The sequence below is a fragment of the Acomys russatus genome, chromosome 13, assembly GCF_903995435.1.
Source record: "Acomys russatus chromosome 13, mAcoRus1.1, whole genome shotgun sequence".
Lineage (NCBI taxonomy): Eukaryota > Metazoa > Chordata > Mammalia > Rodentia > Muridae > Acomys > Acomys russatus.
Window position 1 is genome coordinate 47,918,427 of NC_067149.1, and position 18,177 is coordinate 47,936,603.

Genomic DNA, 18,177 nt, shown 5'->3' on the forward strand with positions numbered 1-18,177 from the left:
GCACATTCTCTGCCCTTGAATTATACTGCTAGCCACAAAAATGTGTGTTATTTTCTTCATAACAGTCATAGTTTAAGAGGGATGCTTTATGTTTGTATGTAGGATATTCATCTTTATGCGTAGTAATATTTTAAACTCCATAACAAATGTTAAATTACATGTTGGTTTGGACCAATAAGCTGTTAGAGTGGCGTCTCTTCCTTTCAGTGCGTTGCTGCTGTGACTATCCCAGTCCTGTCCATTACCACCTCAAGGATAACGCCTCCAAGGGTGTGAATATCCTAGTACTGTCCATTACCCCCTCAAGGATAATGCCTCCAAGGGTGTGAGTCAGGGTTTGGGAAGAATCTAAGAAGATTACTTAAGGGAGTAGTCATGAAAGTAAGTTGAAATAGTTTCCTACTGTGTAACTATTGGATCCTAGAGAACATTTAGTCAGAGCTCGTTCTGAAGGGTTGGAATAAACAATTAACTACACTGTGGCAAGACTCCTGCCATCTGATAGGGGAAAATAAAATGAAAAGATCCTTTTCTTACTAGGAGGGAGCATTAAAAACAGCCAGACATAATTATTTTAGTTATGTTTAAGGTGACAGTTCTTGTCAATTTTAGACTGAGAAGGAAGAATTCAAAAGGCGTTAGAGGAAAGTTTGTATGTTGAGACCAATTCTTACTGTACAGCCATTGATGGTCTGGAACTTGCTGTGTAGACCAGGCTGGCATCAAACTCACAGAGATCTACCTGCCTCTGTGACTCTCTCAGCTGGGGAGAGATTTGAGTCAACCCCACTGTTCCAGGACATGAGTACACTTTAGAACTCTTAGCTTGTGTGTGTTTGTGGGCACATGTGTGCCAAGACACATGCACTGTAGTTGTGTGGGTCTGCGGGTCAGACAGGGTTGTTAGGCTTGGCAGCGGATTACTTTCTTGCTGAATCATTTTGCCAACCCTCTTTTGAGGCAAGTGTCACTATGTGACCCATTCTGGCCCTGCACTCCGTGGCAACCCACTGCCTGAGCCTCCTGGGATTACATGCATGAGCCATCATAGTCAGTTGCTTGCTTAGCCTTTCCTGGGGTGATGGTGTTGATTGTCTTGTTTTTCAGATGGAGCCTCACTAAATCGCCCAGTCTGGCTTTAACCTCCTTAAACAAGCAGTACTCCTGTCTCACCTTCCATGCAGTTAGGACTTGATTACTTGATTAAAGTGCAGCTCCTGACTTTCTTTTCTTTTCTTTTTTTTTTTTTTTTTAAGCTTTAGGAGAAATAGAGACAAAAAACAAAATCCTCAAGTGTTAAACATTGATCTAACCTTTCTTTAGTGCAAATTACTCCATTGGGCTAGCACGTTCCAGTCTCTTTAAAATATATTTGTGTGTGTGCGCACATGAATGTTACACACAAATTCAGGTGCCAATGGAGGTTGGATTCCTCTGGAGATAGAAGTATAGGCCACCTGAAGTGGGTGCTTGGAACTGAACTCAGGTTCTTTGCAAAGAGCAGTATGTGCTTTTGACTACTGGCTGAATCATCCCCGTTTGAGACAGGGTCTCATGTATTCCAGACTGACTGGAATTCACATTGTAGGGGGAGGATGGCCTGGGCGCACTGGGACTCCAGGCATGCACCACAATGTTGGCTTCATGCTGTGCCAAGGGATGAACCTCTGCTTTGCGTGTGTACTGTACTAACTGAGCTGTATTTCTAACCTACATCCATTTCCTTTCTCAGTGTGTCAATCAATGATAAGTTCAACAGAGTTTTTGATCAGAACTCTCCCACACCACTAAGGTGTTACTGTTTCTTATCTTCCATCTTACCTCAGATTCTGTTTATTATTTCTTTATATTATTTACTTCTGTCTGTTTGTCTGAATGTGACTATTTGTATGCCCCAGGAGACAAGAAAAGGGCATCGGTTCCTTGGAAAGTTTGAGGTCCTCTGAATGTGCATGTTTCATGATTGAGCAGCAAATAAGTTTTAACTGCTGAGCCTTCTCTCCAGCTCAGATGCTGTTTATGTATTTTATTCTTTATCAGTTTCATTTCTTTTGTTTTATATTTTTGTTAGTGGTTGTTGCTGTTTTTGTTAGGTTTTTTGTTTTTGTTTTTTTAAGATAGGGTTTCTCTGTGTAACAGAGTCCTGGCTGTCCTGGACTCTCTTTGTAGACCAGGCTGGCCTCGAACTCCCAGAGATCCGCCTGCCTCTGCCTCCTAAGTGCTGGGTTTAAAGGCATGCACCACCACAGCTTGGCCAGTTTCATTTATTTATTAAGACTCATTTTTATATATTGTTTGAGATTTTCATACATGTACATAATATATTTTGATCACAACTTCTTATATCCCTTCCAGCTCTGTGCAGAGCCTTTTATACCTCATGCCCTCCCAACTTCCATGTCCTCATAGTCCACTGAGTTTAGGCATTGCTGTGTGCATGTGGATGCTGGTAGGAACATCCACCAGAGCGTGGGCACCTACCAGGGGCCACTTTCCTACTTAAGCAACCTTCAACTGCCAACGCTCCTAAGCTAGTGGTGGAGTTTTGAGTCCTCCCCCAACTTACCCTAAAAGTTTGCCTGGCTCATTGATACAAGGTCTGTGAATTCACAGGTATAGCCATTTATTAGTTGTTCTCTTTATATTCACTTTGGGGCACCAGTGTACTGCTGGTTAGGAGAAAGGCATTACATGTATGATGGTTTTGCCTGCATGTGTGTATGTGCCTGCATGTGTGCAGGAGGTCAAGAGAAGGCATCAGGTCTTATAGGTTATATGCCACTGTGTGGAAGCTGAGAACAGAACCTGCATCTTCTGCAAGAGGAAGAAGTGCTTTTAACTGCTAAGCCATCTATCTCACCAGTCCCAAATACTGTTTAATTGGCCAGAATATTGTATCAATTAAATCCTGAGATTACTGGCAAAAGGAAAACGTCAAGAGAGTGGAGCCTTGAATAATGTCAGTATTATCTGTTTATGACCAGTGGGAAAAAAGGTTCATGAATGGTTGACTTGGAAAGAACATCCACTAAGCATTTTCATAGAATTTGTTAATGTCAAAGTTCACTGAGAGTTGGATAGGTAAGCTGACAGGGGTTGGCCTTTTGGTACACTGAAATGGAGGGTACCTGGCTATGTTGAAAGGGAGCAGCAGTTTCACATTAGCCCCAGCAGAACTATGAATCAGAATTGGAGCTTTTGATGTTTCTAAATGGAGACCTTCACTTTTCTTTTTCTGTAAATTCTTTCAAAATGGCAATTAGAGCTTTACTTTTTGCATGCTATGAATTTTGTAGTTTTTTACACATCAGATTAAACTTGGCCTTGTAGCAACCATCCTGCCTCAGCATCTTAAATGTTGAGATTACAGTTTGTGCTATTGAGCCCATCTCTTCTGTGAACTGTTGATTAGAGTTAGCTTCAGTGCTGGAACCCTTTAGAACTGTGTCCTGATGAGGTGATTTGAGCACTTAGCAAGGGGATTGATTCTTCACAGAACAGCCACTTTCATGTAGTCCAATAAATTTTTTGACAGGCCATACATAACATTTTTTTTCTAGAAAAATTCACAAGATATTTTGCTTTTAAGAAAAATGAGAACATGACCGTATAACTCAACCTTCTTAAGTGATTTTTCTCCTGATTTTTCTTTTATAGATTGTAGAATGCCTCTTTAACTGGAGGTTAAATATAGCCGATGTTCTGGTATCACTTTAGCCCAGGCTGTCCTGGAAATGTTGGTAGGCATCTTGTCTTGGTCTTCTAAGTTCTTGTATTACAGGGTAAGCCACCATGCCTGATTTGTTAAGTCTGAATTATGTTTTATTACAATCAAAAGTTAATTTGGCCTTCACAGACTTTGTTTTTGTTTTGTTTTGTTTTTGCACAGCAGTACAATGTACAGTGCTTTTACTACAAATTATCTAGCCCAGCAAGTTACAATTTGAAGTGACATAAGAAAGACTTGGTCAGTCAAGAACTCGTTACTTGCTTGTTCCTGGCCTTTTTTTTTTTTTTTTTAAATTATAAACTCCAAGTTCTGATTACCTTTTTCTTAGTAGAGATGTTCATTGTGTGTTGATTGAATTTGTCACTAAAGCCTTTGAAACCCATGCCAGTCTTTGGCCTGGAAGAAATTGTGCTTACCTTAAAGGAAGGGAAAGAGGAGATTTAAGGGCTTCAGATAGGAACTCTTAAATTAAAAATGCGCGCACATACACACATACACGAACTCCTAAATTAAAAATACACCCACATGAATGACAATTGTTCTCTTAAACTGAGTATACTTTGGGCCCTTATACCTTTCTGCCTGCAAGGTCTGAATTAGGTCTTTAGGTGTGAAATAGAGAGAAAAGGAATTTGTGTTTTTCTTGTCATTCCTAAATGAGTAAGTAATGAATGCTTTCTTAAGATTGGAGTTGAGGCAGAAGGATGGGTTATGGAACGTAGAAAGTTTCTCCCTTAAAATCAAAGTAGCTTAGGAAGGGCCAGACTGCTAGGTTCCTGGCTAAATGCTAACATTAGGCTTCAGCTCTTAGACTGTGGAGTCTTGAAATGTTTTCTTAAGGGTTTTCTGGCCAGATGTTGTGTGACAAGTGATGGTGCTCTTTGCCATTCCTCACCATCCCCCTCCTAAATTAGATACATCCCCCCTCTGCTTCCAGACGTCCCCATCTCTTGGTCTCTTGACAGAGCAATCATTTATCAAGTTGTTTCACTGGGTGTCCGGAGGGGGCCCTGGGAACTTGAGTTTGTTTCGTCCCTTTGTTGGAGCTCCACAGGATCTTCCAGCTCAGTCTCCAGCCAACTGCTGAGAGTTGCTGGACTCCAGGAGCAAACGTTAAAGGGACCGCCTTTCATCTTGCTGCTGCTTCAGTCTTCATCTTAAATTGCAGCTTATTGGGTTTCCAATCATCCTGTATTGACATATATACTCTTCAAAAATGAGAATTTTGTTTTCCTTAGCAAGCTTCTTTTTTTATATCCACTTATTGAGTCTCTTGAGTTATATACCTCACACCCCACCTCCTGGGGTGCCCAAGTGTGCTTGTGTGATTGTGTGGTCATTCTCTATTTTCTCTTCTTTCTTGCCCCATTGCATTTCATACTGGCAGCAAATTGTCATAGATATATAAAAGTAGTGACTTTTGCTTTTTTATAAGCTTTTTTTTTTTTTTTTTGAGGGAGGATTAAATTTTAACTTAAGATGTCACCTCTCTTGATGTCACACTGTACATGATAAGTAAAATTTCCTAAATAGTATAAGGATTTTAAAAAGATTTAAAATTGTAAATTTTGTCAAGCCTTAAAGAACAAGATAAATTTACTGCTTTTACTTGAGTTACATAAGTTTTTTTCTAAGTGTCTGAAACACAAAGGTTTTTGTTTGTTTTTTATTTTCTTTACAAATAAGGATGCTCTATCCTTGTAACATTAAATCCATTTTTGACTGTAAATTGAAAAATGAATGTTGCTTATTGTACTTTAATCATCTTTGTTTCCTTGTCCCTCCCCTCCTTCTCTCCCTCCCTTCTTCCCTCCCTCCCTCCCTCCCTCAAGATGAGCTTTCCCTGAGTAGCCCTGGCTGTCCTGGAACTGACCCTGTAGATCAAGCAGGCCTTGAACTCAGAGAACTACCTGCCTCTGCCTCCTGAGTGCTGGGATTAAAGGTGCGTGCCACCACTGCTCAGCATACTTTAATAGTTTAGGACAAAATTCTTCTTACAGGTTAATAGGAATAAAGCAATGTTAGTGAGATTTTTTTTCCTGTGATCTAGAATTATTCTTGCAGTGGTTTATAATAAAACTTTTAAATGAAGTAACCTGGAGATAACGCTGGGTTAAGAGCACTGGCTATTCTTCAACGGGACCTGGGTTCAAGTCCCAGGACCCACATGGTGTTTCACAACCATCTGTAGCTCCAGTTTCTGGGAATCTAATGCTCTCTTCTGACCTCCATGGAATCCTGCACATATGTGGTAGACATACATATACATATATGTACACACGTATTTTGTTTGTTTTTGGTTTGTCGAGACAGAATTTCTCCGTGTAGCCCTGGCTGTCCTGGAATTCACTTTGTAGACCAGGCTGGTCTCTAACTCAGAGATCTGCCTGTCTCTGCCTCCTGAGTCCTGGGATTAAAGGCATGTGGCGCCACTACCTGGCTCACACACATAATTTTTTAAAAGTTAAAAATTAACAGGGAGGTTGAAAGGATTGGTATACTAATGATATTTTTGTTTTTAAGAAGCATCCCTTTACAGATGGAATAAAGTATGCTTTATTCCAGATGAAATATTTTACAGCCCTGATTCTGAAATGAGTCTGTTTTAGTTAGAATACATCTGAGCCTAGAATCCTTGGTATGGAGAATCATAAAGTAAGGACAGAGTCCTCTGTTCTCTTCAGATGTTTTAGTTTAAAAATATTTAAACAGGGGCCTGACGAGATAGCTCAGAGGTTAGAGCACTGACTACTCTTCCAGAGGTCTCGAGTTCAATTCTCAGCAACCACATGGTGGCTCTTCTGGCCTCCAGGACTACATGCAGTCAGAGCATTGTATAAATAATAAGTAAGTATTAAAAATATTTAAACAGGATCTAGAAAGATGGCTCAGTGGTTAATAAAGGTACTGGATGTTCAGTTCCTAATATCCACATGATGGCTCCACAGCCATTCTAGTTACAGACCTCTTTTTCTGGTCTGCAGGGGCACCAGACAGGCATGCGGTGCACAAGTGTGTGTGTGCAATCAAAATAAACAGTACACACAATAAACACAAAAGCAAACAAACTGGACCATGTCCTACAACTTGTCAAATATCTAGTTTATAAGAACTAAATGTTCTAGTTGGTATGATTTGGCTCCTATATACTAAGTGTCTTTTAAACTGATTTCAGTTTTTTAAATTTAAGGTTTATTATTTTGGAGAGAGAGGAGGAGAGGGAAGGGAGGAGAGGGGCGGGGGAGAGAAGAACATTCATTGCTATGTTGTGCCTGTGGCAGTTAGAAGACAACTTGGAGACTGGCCGTGGTAGTGCCCACCTATAATCCCAGCACTCAGGGAGGTACACACTACAGATACAGTTTGTTTACTGAAAATAAACTAGATGTCCAAAGAAATCAGCACCCCATGTCTCTGATGGTTGTGCCTGCCCTCCCTCTCTTCCTCCTTCCCTCACGATTTTAGTTATTCAAAATTGGGTTTTTGTAGCACCAGCTTTCCTGAAACTCACTCTGTAGACCACGAGGCTGGCCTACAACTCACAGAAATACACCTGCCTCTGCATCCTGAGTGCTGGGATTACAAGTGCGCCAGGCAATGATTGTGTTTCTTAATTCCTAACTGTTTAGAGGATTTCAGGACTTATTAGTATGTTAAAAGGATGCCAGTCAAGGGAGCAAGCCCTGGCTGTTAATTATCTGAAGAACACAGGACAGAAGGTTGGACCTTTGCTAATGGCAGGAAAGTGAGAAATATGGTGGAAGGTTCGGTATGATATTGTATACTCTGGTGAAATCTTATGAATAGAGCCACTTACCTTTAGTTTTGTTTAGTCAATAATATTTGTATTACAGCATGCCGGTTTAAAGCCAGTCACCATTATTCATATAGAGTATGATTTATTCAAATCTTTTGAAAGCTTTAAAAAGTCCCTGGGGATACTCACTAGTTAATAGTTCCTGTGTACTGTTCTGTGGCCTCCCTTTTGAAGATGTGAATGCTTTTTTTGAGACTATTACCAGAGGATGAGTTTAGCTGGTGGCCTTCATCCTGAATCTTTGGATTTTGTGGTCTTAATAGGTGATGCATCTGTAGATTAAAGAGTTTTATATAGAAACAAGATTTAGATATATAATTATTTGGTTAATGTTTTTTATGAAACAAGTCCAGAGATGTGATTGACATTATAACTTAACTTATTTTGTAGAAAATAAAAATTCCACAAGAGTATCATACCAAGAAAAAATAGCCTGGTATGGTGGTGCACACCTACAATTCCAGCAGAGAATCACCCACCAAACATTTGTAGGCCAGGCTGGTCTACAGAGTGAAGCCCAGATTTTCAGGCTAGCCTGGACTACAGAGTGGGACCTTGCTTTAGCAAAAACCAAAATAGAAAACAAAGACCTGGAGGAGTTCCCTCAGAGATTGGTGTCTGCTACAGTTCCATCCTCAGAAAGTAAAGAATATGATAAAGTGGATCCAAGAAGGTTCCTGATACCAACTTCTCCCCTTTTCATGTGCCTATTCCTCCCCCACAAAGCCCCATATATAAACAAATGAAACAACAGCTACAACCATCCTCCAACTCCCCACAGAAACCTCACATACACACAGCCCTCAACAAACTCAGACGATTTACCCACAACTCCCTACAAAAACCCACATATACATGAAAAGAAGAAAAAATTGTGTTTCAAACATCTGGATAGGGGCTGGAGAGATGGCTCAGCAGTTAGAGCACTGGCTGCTCTTTCAGAGGTCCTGAGTTCAGTTCCCAGCAACCACATGGTGGCTCACAACCATCTATAATGTGATCTGATGCTCCCTTATGGATTGCAGGTGTTCATGTAAGCAAAAACACTACAAAATCAATAAATCTTTAAAAAAAAAATTCTGTATAGAAAGGGGGTGACAGTCTGTAGACCTTATTTCAGCAAACTCATTACATTAAATTCAAGAAGCAGATAATGGGAAGACAGCAACGAGGAGAAATCATGGTCAGACTCATCCTGAGAGTGTCCTGATGTCTGGGTCTGCCCAAGGAGGAGGGAAGAATTAAAAGGGACCCTTGGTTTTGCAGTTTGAGCGCCTAAAAGAGAGCTTGGCCTTTGAGCTTAACCTGCCCTTTATTTGGTGGAACTATTAGAACTCTCGAGTGATTCTAGACAGCCTCTTACTCCTCCCAGTCTCCCCGTTTGTTTTTTGTTTTAGCTCACTGTATTTTTTTTTTTTTTTTTTCTTCCAGTTTTGGTTTTTTGAGACAGGGTTTCTCTGTGTATCCTTGGCTGTCCTGGACTCACTTTGTAGAGCAGGCTGGCCTTGAACTTACAGAGACCTGCCTGCCTCTGCCTCCCGAGTGCAGTGCTGGGGTTAAAGGCGTGCTCCGCCCCCAGACAGGGTTTTTCCTGTGTAGCTTTGGCTGTCATGGACTCCCTTTGTAGACCAGGCTGGCCTTGAACTCACAGAGACCTGCCTGCCCGGAGTGCTGAGCTTACAGGCATACTTTACCATGCCCAACTGGCAGAAAAATTCTTAAGAAAACATTTTGAAATCTGAGACAAAAGAAAACAAATGTTATTTGGTTGTGCAGTGACAATTTGATTATCAGCAGTAAGGCTGTTCACATACGTTGTTGTGGCCTCTTCCCAGCAACAAAAGATTGGTTATTTATGTTAGGCTTGAACACCATTTCCCGGGTCCCAAGTACATGTATATGATGGACATAGACCTTGTATCTGCTTCGATGATCTCCTATAGGGTGAAGCCAGTTCCCATATTCTGGTCATGTTTCTGTATTTTAGTTTCATAGTCTGCTTCCACGGCTGATTACAGATAGTGTGGCTGTTGCTCATTAATATAGCAAGTAAATTCCTTAGCTGAAATCTGAAGTACCAGATCATAGATGAATAAGCAATTCTTTAGATTATAGCTGGAAATAAGCACTTAAAAATACCTTTGAACCATCACCAAAGTGTACATGAACTCACCCACAAGGGATGTTACAGAAATGCTAGTAGTGTCTTCTTTACATCAAACTTGATTCTGCTTAGAACTAACCCTTAGAAGAACTAGTCACAGCAAAGGTTCAGCCAGAAACAAACATTTTCCTTCTATACCAAAATCAAAGAGTTAATAAATTTACTAGTAAGAATGCACTCTAATTTACTGTATTGGTTAAGACAAGTAGGAATATTTTTCCCAGGCGGTGATACAGACTCATCTAGTAAAGATGCTAAAAGTAATATTCCCTAGAGACACAGCATATTTTTACTTAATATTGGGAAAAATATTTTCTGTTAATAAATAATTTGATCTTTGATTTTTTTTTTTCATGTAATAAAAATTTAGTTTTCTCTCAGCTTTGCTCCTTTCTTACCCCAAGTATGTTTATTCTTTATTGTAGTTCTTCAATTCTCATTACACAGGATAAATTTCCAGTAGAGTTGCTTCTTCATTGTAGAAAGAAGGAGAAAAGAACATATAAACAGATAGGAGGGTCACAGTTCTGACCATCACCCCTCTCCCAAATATTTTACCTGCAGGATTCTAAGTGTTCTGCATGTTTGTTTGGAGAGGTCAGAAGAGGCCTCTGGATTACCTGGAACTGGAGTTAAGAACAGACATCAACCATCATGTGGGTCCTGCACCATCTCTCCGTCCCTGAGTCAAGGATAACTGGCCAGAAACTTCTCCCATCTGCTTGTATGAGTGCTTTGCTATGGGAATACTCACCTCATCTAATTTTGCATGGGTTCAGGGATTCAAGTTTAGGTATCAGGAACTGGGCTCTCAGTAATGCTGAGAGGTTTGTAAATTGCTTTGTTTTATTTTTTTAAGGATGTACATTCACGATACCTATTTTGCATAATTAAAAAATTCTTAAGAAATGGCTGCCCCAAAGGTGAAGAAGGAAGCTTTTGTCCCATCCCTTCCCCCAAATGGAAGCCCAAGTGAAGAGCATTGAAAGTCAAGCAGGCAGTGCTGAAAGGCACAAAAAGAGGGACCTGGATGTCACCCACCTTCTGGTGACCTAAGATCCTGTGGCTCCAGAAGCAGCCCAAATACTCTTGGAAGAGCACCCCCAGAAGAAACAAGCTTGACCATTACACCGTCCTCAAGTTGTCTTGATCACTGAGTCGCCATGAAGAAGAGAGCAGACAACAACACATTGCACTCACATTCACTGTGCACGTTAAGGCTGACAGGCACCAGGTCCTACAGGCTGTGAAGAAGCTCTGACTTATGTTGCCAGAGTCACTACCCTATCAGGCCGTGATGGAGAGATGAAGACATATGGCTGGCTTCTGCTTAGGATGCTTTGCATGTTGCCAACAAAACTGGAGCCATCTAAATTGAGTCCAGCTGGCCAATTTAAATACAGTTTTTTCACCATAAAAAAAAAATTCCTCCCCCCGCCCCCAACCCTGTGAGTGGTGTCTGCTCTGTGGCAGCTCATTCATTCAGATAGTCTATTTAAATTGCTGAGCAGGCCACAAAGTGTGTATTCAAAAGTATTAAGACCTAATTTAACTCGGTGTATAGACCAGATGGCTTTAAACTCTTAGGGATCTTCCTGCTTCTGCCTCTGCATCCCAAGTGCTGGAATTTAAAGGCATAAGCCACAACTTCATTAGTGAAGGATGGCTGGAGGGATGGTTGAGCAGTCTTCAGTCCTCTTTCAAAAGACTGGGATTTCTCAGCACCTACATGGCAGCTTACAACCGCCTATAATTTTGATTTCAAGGAATCTGATACCCTCTTATGAATTCTGAGATAATGTATGTATGTCTACAAATGTACATATGTACAGCCAGGCAAACACACACATAAAATAAGGTTTTGAAATTAAAAGGTCAACATAAAACTAGTAGAATATTTGACATTGTACTCAAAACTAATGCATCAGTATCGGGTTTAATGGAAGCAATTGCAATTTTCAGTAAGTTTTCTATTGAAAACTGGTGTTACTCATCAGAATAATTTTTCTGCTGAACATGGTGGTACACACTTTCAATCCCAGCACTTGGGAAGCAGAGGCAGGCAGATCTCTGAATTTGAGGCTAGTCTGGTCTACAAAGCCAGTCCAGAACAGCCAGGCCTACACAAAGAAGCCCTGTTTTTTTGTTTTAAAATTTTATTTATTTTATGTATATAAGTGCTCTGGTTCTATGAACACCAGAAGAAGGAATCAGATTCCATTATAGATGGTCGTGAACTACCATGTGGTTGCTGGGACTTGAACTTAGGACCTCTGAAAGAGCAGCCAGTGCTCTTAACCACTGAGCCATCTCTCCAGCCCGAGAAAACCTGTCTTGAAAAACCAATTTCCCTCTAGAACTCTTGAAATCTTTTTAAATTTTTGTATTGAAATGAAAAGCATTTTAAGATTCTTATGAAACACTACATTGATAGTTGGCTTCAACCTTCAAGATCATGTTTAACTTACTTTAAATCCACTAGAAAGGGCAAATTTGGGGCTGGGACTCAGCAGGTAAAGCTGGGCTACTTGATGCCAAGCCAGATTACATGAGTTCTGCCCTAGAAGCTCACAAGGCCAAAGGAAAGAACCAACTCCTCCAAATTGTACTTTAACCTCCACCCATGGGCACACATACTGTGTGTGTGTGTGTGTGTGTGTGTGTGTGTGTGTGTGTGTGTGTGTGTGTGTGTGTATGTACGTACATATATACACATACGTGTGTGCTTGAGACAGTCTCTCCTTATAGTCCTGATTGGCCTAGTCTTGCTATGCAATTTATTTTACCCATTGAGGTATTTCATTAACTCTTTTGTTGTTGAGAGTGTGTGTGTGTGTGTCTGTCTGTCTGTCTGTCTGTCTGTCTGTCTGTCTGTCTGTCTCTCTCTCTCTCTCTCTCTCTCTCTCTCTCTTCCTCTCTCCCCCTCCCTCCCTCCCTCCCTCTCTCGCTCCCTCCTACTCTCCCCCACCCACCCCAACCCACTGGAACAATCTGGCCTGGAACTCACAGAGATCTGCCCAGCTCTGTCGCCAAAGATTAAAGATGTGCACCACTACACCTGGGCAGATTTTTGTAACTTTTAAACATCTGGTCAGGTGGTGGTGGCACATGCCTTTAATCTCAACACTTGGGGAGGCAGAAGCAGGCAGATATATTAGTTTCAGGGCAGCCTGATCCACAGAATTCCATGACAGTCAGGGTTGTACACAGAAACCCTGTCTCCTGAACCATGTCCCCCCAAAACAAAAGACCAAACATAAGAAATCTATGTAAAAGCCAGTTTTTTCTCCTCCTCCTCCTTCATCATCATCAAGTTCTGGGTGGTGTGTGCCTTTACTCCCAGCACATAGCATGCAAATGTGGATAGATCTCTGAGTTTCAAGCCATCCTGTTGTACATAGTTACAGGAAAGCCATGGGCTACACAGAGGGGGGAAACATTCTTATTGAGGGGCTAGAATGACTTAATAACATTGCAAGTTACACAGTCTTTCCAACATTTCACTTGTCTTAGGGTTCTACTACTTCTGAAAAGTAAATGAGCACACAATGAACATTGACATATACAGAAAGCAGCTCTTGCTGAATGTGGTGGCACCATCTGTACCATCTGTAGTCCTAGCTAGACAAGTGGGTGAGTGAGGCAGGAGAACAGCTAAAACTAGGACTGGGCAATAAAGTGAAACTTTGGCCTTAAAAAAAAAAGTTGAGGATAAAAGGCAGATCTTAAGAGTCTAGCAGATCACATGTCTTAACACATGCAAGGTGCTAGGGTGGATCCCCAGCACTGATGTGTCGGGGATCGGTTTATGTATATCAGTCAGTATTGCCCCTAAAAGTTTTACTGGGTCAGGAAACAGCCTAAGTGTCCCTCAGTAGAAGACTGGACTAAGAAACTGTGGTATATTTACACGATGGAATACTACTCAGCTATTAAAAACGAGGAATTCCTGAAATTTGTGGACAAATGGATTGATTTAGAAATTATCATAATGAGTGAGTTCACCCAGAAACAAAAAGAGACAAACGGTATATACTCACTTATATCAAAACACTAGTCCAAGGGATACGTACCATGAAAATCTTTACTTACCAAGAAAGTGGGTCAGAGGAGAGGACATCCGATTGAGACTTTAGGCAAGAGTAGCATGGAAGAAAGGGGTAATAGTAGGACCCACAGGGTCCTGGAAACCTACAAGAAGAACTTTATGATAGGCAGATCTGGATCCTGGGGTCCTCCTCAAACTAAGGCACCAGCCAAGGAGAATATAGGCAGTAAGCTTCGAACCCCTACCAAGACCTAGCCGACGAACAGGATATTCTCCACCGTTGAGTGGAGAGTGAGATCTGACTCTCACATGAACTCTGGTGCCCCTTGTCTGACCACATCTCCTGGATGGGGAGACCTGGTGGCACTCAGAGGAAGGATAGCAAGTTACCAAGAAGAGACTTGATATTCTAAGAGCATATATAGGGGGAGGAGGTCTCCCTCAGTCACAGACATAGGGGAGGGGAGAAGGAGAGAAATGGGAGGGAGGGAAGAATGGGAGGAAACAGGGGAAGGGTTAACAATCGAGATGTAATGCGAATAAATTAATAAAAAAAAAGTTTTACTGGGTCATACATCATTGGGAAGATGAGGCACCACTCAGGTTTACTGACTGGTAAATAAAACATGGCTGTTTATCTGTTTCCTTGTGTATATATGAGGAGGGTGCGTGTGTGTAGATAATAAGTGTGTATCACCACACCTTGATTTGTACGTTGAGTGGTAAGAATCTGAACTCAGGTCTTTTTTGTGTGTGTGTTTTTGAGTTAGGGTTTCTCTGTGTAACAGCTCTGGCTGTCTGGAACTCACACTGTAGACCAGGCTGGCCCCAAACTCACAGAGATAGATCCACCTGCATCTGCTTCCCAAGTGCTGGGATTAAAGGCGTGTGCCACCACAGCCCCATTGGCTGAACTAAAGCCTTTTTTTTTTTTTTTGTAAACTAAATTCTTAATGCCTATATGGCAAGCACATAATTGACTGTGTCCTGTGTCCAGACTATTTGTTTGCACTTCTGAGTTAGGTTTGCCATGTGATCAAAGCTGGCCAGGACCTCAAACTGCGAGCAAAGAGACACTCCAGCTTCAGCTAGGTTTATAGGTACGTGTTACCACACAGGGCTGTAACATACTAATGCCACAGGAAAATAACCAACTCAGCATTCACAACTCCTTCTCTTCTACTATACCAAAGGGAGTCTCATATTATATACTTTCAGCAAACACTTCATCTGGTGTGCTTTAGCACTGCTTAGACTCCCAAACTGGTTCCTGCTCTGCTTATATTTTAAGCACACAGATGAAATTAATTTTTCCTCAGAGCAACATGTTTTTTTAAAACTTTACTATACTAAATACTTATCAATTCAACGTCTACAGAAACAAATTTTATAGATGTAATTGCTAAGCTATTACAGATCAAACTTCAGAGTAGGCACAAAAATATTCCACATGCTTTACTTTTATACTGTGCTATTCATGATCTTTTTTCCCCTCCTTGAGACAGGATCTCTCTGTATGTAGCCTTGGCTGTCCTGGACTTGCTTTGTAGGCCAGGCTGGCCTCGAGCTATTCATGATCTTAAAATTTAAGGTTTCTGTTACAGAGTTAGGATCTTACGAATATTGGTTTATAGATGCTGGTTAGCTTCTTTCAGAAAATAATAAATACACTGAAAAGATATAATGATGCTAGCCTCAGAGTCAGGAGTGGAGGAACCAGCAGAGAAGTCCCAAAAGGAATACTGGGGAGATGGTAAGTAAGTGCCCCGAAGCCATGGGAGAGAGTGTTGAAGATGCCAGGGCAGTCATATAACTGAAATGTCCTAGATTTGTTATGAAGAGGGCTGAGAGAAACTACTTATTAAATTTGACCTGTTCTCGTAGAAAGGTCAGGATGAAAGGCAGTTTTTGCCAGCAATACTAATAGTCAGAGTTTACTCGGAGTACTGTAATATCTCTTTCAATTCAGCCCTAAAACTCAACATCTGAAAAACAAAACATGAACATCTTAGGCTCTATTTACACTTTTATCAATTTGAAGCAAATAATTACTTAGGGAGTTTAAGGCCAACTAATCAATAACTTGACTAATAACAACTTATAAAAGGTATCCACATCAGATTGTGAGTTATGGTGACAGGAAGTGACCCTGTGTCTGCCTGTATCTGTAGAATAGGAGTTTGACAGCAGCAGTACCCTGCTGGGCCTTTTCATCATTATTCAGTTCGTTAACACTGTAGCTGCCAACAGTAAATTATGCTCTTTCCCTTTCTGAAAGGGAAAATGTCTTATATGGAGTAATGAACCAGTGCTGTTTTTTTGAGACCCTATACCCGATTGGCCTGGAACACTTACATGGGTGGACCAGGCTGGCCTCTCTCCCTCTGCCCCCCCCCTCTCCCTCTCCCTCTCTCCCCCCCCCCCCCCCCCTCTCCCTCTCTCCCTCTCCTTAAACCCAGTAAGACTCAGGAGCCAAATGTTGGAGTGAAAGCCTGCTAGCTCAGGGAGGCAGAGAAAGCACCCAGCTGACCTTCCTCCTCAGCTGACATCACAGAAGGCATCTCCTTTCCCCACTCTGTCTCAAAACTCCCTCAAACTAATGTCCCTCCCTTCTACATCTTTGTGGCTCTCTATCTGTACTTCTTGACTTCCTCTTCCTCTCTATGCTATTTTCTTAGTAATCCTATGTTCACTTCCTCCCAGGTGGCTCTTTGCTCTGCCTCTTGACATATGATTGTCTTTATTCAATCTTGTTTACAATATTAAAGCAGAAAGATCTTGGATTAAGGATTTGTGCTAGGGCTGAGGCATACACCACAACCAGAAACAGGTTTTTACAGTAAATAATACAATCTCAGGGTTCATAGTGTGATCAAATATCCTGCAACAGGAGAGAACCTACTCCCACAAATTGCCCACTGACCTCCACCCATGCACTGTAGCATGTGTAACCTACACACACATAGAGACGCACAAACACATACACACGCACACATGTGCACATACACACGCAGGCACGCATCCCTTAAGTGTAATGTTTTTTTAAAAAAAGAATAACCATGAGCCAACGGAAAATGAGAAGCTAAAGTGGCTGGCCTATAACTATAATGTTTGTAATCCCAGCACTTTATTTTTTATTTATTTTATTTTTTCAAAATCCTTATTTAAAGTACATGGAAGTTCTGCCTTCATGTATACATGTCAGTGTGAGGGTGTCAGATACCCTGTAACCGGAATTACAGACAGTTGTGAGCTGACATGTGGGTGCTGAGAATTGAATCCAGGTCCCTTGGAAGGACTGTCAGTGCTCTTAACCTCTGAGCCTTCTCCCAAGCCCCAATCCCAGCACTTTAAAGGCAGAATGTGAACCAGACTGGGTCACATGAAAATAGAGGGAGAGGAAGGAGAAGAAGGGAGTGGGAGAAAGAACGAAATAAACAACTATAATTTCCTGTTTGTACAGAGCTGTAGCAGAGCCTTTAATCCCAGCCCTCGGCAGGCAGAGGCAGGCGGATTGCTGAGTTTGAGGCCAACCTGGTCTACAAAGGGAGTACAGGACAGCCAAGGCTACACAGAGAAACCCTGTCTTAGAAACAAGCAAACAAACAAACAAACAAAAAATGGGAGCAGAACAGTCAGTTATGACATCATCAGAGAAAACCCATTCTGTAATGGGCATGCCTCAGATATTAGCAGTTAAGGATACAACCATAGGACTGGGTAAGTCTACAAAGAAGCAGGTAGCTTTCCCTCAACAGATTTGACAAAAGTCCAGCTAAGACTGAACCAAACCTGCCAACATGCCTTGCTGGGTTGTAGGAAAGACCAGAAGGTGTAAAGTCTTTCACAAGAAAATAAAGGTTTCAGTGTAAATGCTGGGGATTTTCCCCTCTTAATGAAGTGTGTGCTGTTTAAGAGAATTATGGGATATGAAGCACAGGAGGTAGCTATGTATGCAGTAGTTAGGATAAGACTCTAATGCTACTGAAGAGTAACAGAAATGACTAGAGGTGTAGATTCGCTTTAGACTCTAAGATTGTCTGCCCAGACTCAGGGTTGTTTCTTTCTTGAATCTTGGCTCCTCTTCTGTTCAAGGACATTGCAGTTACTGAGGCATGCATGAGTCTACTCAAACCTTAATTTCCCTGAAAGAATCTGAGCTGAGAAAGAAACCATAGAGGCTCTTGGTTTTCACAGTGAGAACAGGTAAATATCACAAGCTAAAGGGCCATCAGAGTATGCCAAAGTCTCTTCTAAAGTAGAGGGAAGTGATAAAAGAGTGAATGAGGGCAGTGTAATGGCTGAAAGGGTAAGAGCTTTTTAGATCAAGTATGGAACCCACATGTTAGGAAAGAACTGAATCCAGTAAGCTGTCTTCTGACCTCCATGAGTATATATGACTGTGTAACAAGTGTAGT

The 18,177-nt window shown here is 41.4% G+C and overlaps 1 protein-coding gene across 4 annotated transcripts in view; it reads left to right on the plus strand.

Annotated features, from left to right (window-relative positions):
* Window positions 1-18,177, plus strand: part of LOC127197376 (chromatin remodeling regulator CECR2) — a 105,688-nt gene that overhangs the window by 26,112 nt on the left and 61,399 nt on the right. The window contains exon 1 of one of the 4 annotated variants that reach the window (XM_051155270.1): window positions 272-381. The exons of the other annotated variants lie outside the window; for them this stretch is intronic. Within the exon in view, the coding sequence (XP_051011227.1) occupies window positions 376-381 (6 nt within the window). The 5' untranslated portion in view covers window positions 272-375. Of the gene's footprint in view, window positions 1-271; window positions 382-18,177 lie in introns of those variants that run through there. 4 annotated transcript variants of the gene reach the window in all.